Below are 2,779 nucleotides of genomic sequence, written 5' to 3'. Positions count from 1 at the left end.
GAAGGCCGTAGGAGTCAAAATATTCACTTTGATGCTCTTTACTCAGGAAAACAGCCACCCAATGTTCACCGGGTTGGTCGCTTTTGTCAGTGTTAAAAACGTAGGCGGCAGGAGGGGACACATCTCGAGGTAGCATGTCTCTCGCGTAAACTCCTTGAAACACACGCTTTAGACAGGGGTCGTTGTATAAAATTCTTGAAATCTGGTCCGAGTTCATGCTGAATAATCGAAAATGACGCTTTTGTTCCGATCAATTTCTAAAAGATTGTCATGCTCCGCGTAAACGATTACGTTAATGGTATGTGCCAGGGCTGTCGCGAAATGAATTTCTAATTTTAAGTTACCATGCTTTATCAGTTCAAAATGGTTTGCTCCAGACCCAAGGTCAGGTGTCAAATCAAATGCAAACAACGTATAACCACCCGGGTATTCCGATCTAGAAATGTCATTTCCTTCATCCGCATAATATTGGTTAGTCCCAGTAAACAGGGAAAGATACCTGCGGATAAATTTTCCATTTGCGAAATCGGGTTGTAAAGGCCGTGACGGGATCTGTTTACCATCGCGATACAAAGCTAAAAAGTTGGTAGAGTTGTGCTTGAAATCGAAAGGATTCCTAGTGGCCGAACCATTGAATGACGCATTATCCACCATACCAATGACAACTCTCCTGGGTAACTGTCCCAAGAACAAGTTTTTTTTGGTGACAGACAGATTCCCTTGAGGTACAGTAAAGGCCTTTGTTTCAACACGGCGTATCGGATACTTGGCTGTTCCAGATTGGAGGGCCTTGATGTGGACGATCCTGACTGCATCGCTTGGCTTAACTTTTCTGCAGAAAAGAACCACTTCTTCTAGTTTGACCTTTCCTTCTCCCATGAGACAAAACGCGTCGGAGGCTCTAGTCAGCTTGAGCTTCATCTCAACTCCGTTGAGCAAATACCTATTCTGAAAGGCTACATCCAGATGCAGTTTTCCAATCATGTCCAATGATCGGCTTTCCGCTGTCAATAGCCTACGTTGGTTAAAGCCGAGATTTGCAGCAGCGAGCGTATCAAATTTTCCGTGGGAATCTTTGTACCACAGGTTGGCCGATAGCTGTGACGTCTTTGCTGGGCTTCCAAAACTGAGAAGTGTCTCTAAATAGGCACGGAACGGATACGTGTGATTAGACTGAGAAATCTGGGTGTTGTTGAGGCTCAAGTCGACTTGAGACCATAGGCTATGCAACCAATTGCAAACCGGAGCCACGGCTTGATTTGCATCCAAATTTTCCCCATCGTTCTTGACCACTTTGGCGCGAACGTAAAGTAGGGTGTTGGCCAAATCAATATAGTAGTCGCCTTCTTCCACAAGTAAAAACTCAACAGGCCCACTGTCGGTAAGAGTAGATTGGGGACGATGTTCGACATAGTGTCCCTGTTCTAAACTGGTTTGTGTTGGCGGAACAGAAAACAAATCTAGTTCGCTTTTCAATCCTTCACAAGACTTTTCATGAATCAAACTACCCATTGAAGATGTCCTTAGGAGTGACTGCTTTTCGTTTGCGTTTTTTCAAACTAGTAGACTTTTTGCTTTTTCTCGGCCTTTTAGCTGAAGGAGATGAGAAAAAGGCTTCTTGTGATGGGGGTTGGAAAGTTCTTTTGGTTGGGGCTACAGCTCTGTTTAGTAAGTTCATGCCTGCCTGTTTAGAGCGTTGTATGGCCGCATCTTTGACACTTTTCCTCCCAATACATCCGAGGCGAACTGTGCACCAGTCTTTAAAACCTCCTTGCCAACCATTTTGGCTCCTGATTTAAAGAGAGGTAAAGCCGCTTTGCCTAGACTGGAAAAAATACTCCCCAACCCATAACCGTTTTGATATTGAGCGCCGGTAAAAAAGCCTGGAGTTCCATGTCCAACTTGTGAGACATAATAATTTTCATAAGCTTTTGCATTGCAACAAAACGCTGGCTTGTAAGGCATTATAGCTGGTGAAAAAGTCTTTTTCGAAAGTGAAGAGTGACCACTATCTTCCCTGTTTCGAATTGAACTGGATTGCCTTGATCGTCTCGCAGTGATATATGTATGGTACTAAAGTTTTTTCGTTGCACAAGATGATAGTGTACTTTTTCACTTCTTCGATAAATGTAATCACCAGTCTTCCCTTCCACTGGTATGACACTCAACTTTGAGGGAGCTAAAGTGTCACCCACTACGCGGGGTTCGACCACGTCAAAATACAAATAGATAGAGTAAAAACCCTGACGTAGATCCACGTGGTGTTTCGATTGATACTCCCCAGTTCTAAAACGTTTCCTGTTAAACCCTAGCATTTCAGCTAGCCCTTCACCGAGAATAAGACGGACACCGCTGTCAATTGTAAAATTCACAAGCCTCGTGTAAGGGTCGTAATACATTCGAGAAGAATATTCATCTCCCATTCGAAGCTTCAATTTTGTTTCTAAAACTTTAAGGATACTTTGAGGGTTGGGGTAGTGACCAGGATCCAAGACCACGATTGACACGTTACTCCCATTAATATACTGCACCCAATGGTTGACTGAATTCTTAACATTCCTCCAGGAGTCAGGGTATTGAACTTCGGCAACACCAACCTCCCAATCCCCTTCTAAATTGATTTCTTTTGGTAGTCTGACCACATAATCCGTCAATGTGTTGGCTGGGAAGAATTTCATAGAGCTGTTACTCGGAAGGGTCAGGTAAAACATTTTGCTTTGGATATTTTATTTTAGGTTGGGACATAACCAATCCTAAACAGTTGGACAGCAACACGATC

At 43.5% G+C, this 2,779-nt stretch overlaps 1 protein-coding gene across 1 annotated transcript; it reads right to left on the bottom strand.

Moving 5' to 3' along the window:
- Positions 1–213: 213 nt before the first annotated feature.
- Positions 214–1,512, bottom strand: LOC145776061 (uncharacterized protein F54H12.2-like). The gene has a single exon (XM_082587467.1). The coding sequence runs from the start codon at positions 1,510–1,512 to the stop codon at positions 214–216; it is 1,299 nt and encodes a 432-aa protein (XP_082443593.1).
- Positions 1,513–2,779: the final 1,267 nt, after the last annotated feature.

Source organism: Aplidium turbinatum, chromosome 8 (genome assembly GCF_918807975.1).
Source record: "Aplidium turbinatum chromosome 8, kaAplTurb1.1, whole genome shotgun sequence".
Taxonomy (NCBI): domain Eukaryota; kingdom Metazoa; phylum Chordata; class Ascidiacea; order Aplousobranchia; family Polyclinidae; genus Aplidium; species Aplidium turbinatum.
The sequence above is the reverse complement of the archived record's forward strand: the minus strand, read 5'-3'. Positions and strand labels throughout refer to the sequence as shown.

Excerpts from the sequence above, each read along its gene's own strand:
- LOC145776061 (XM_082587467.1), bottom strand. The coding sequence starts at position 1,512 with ATGGGTAGTTTGATTCATGAAAAGTCTTGTGAAGGATTGAAAAGCGAA.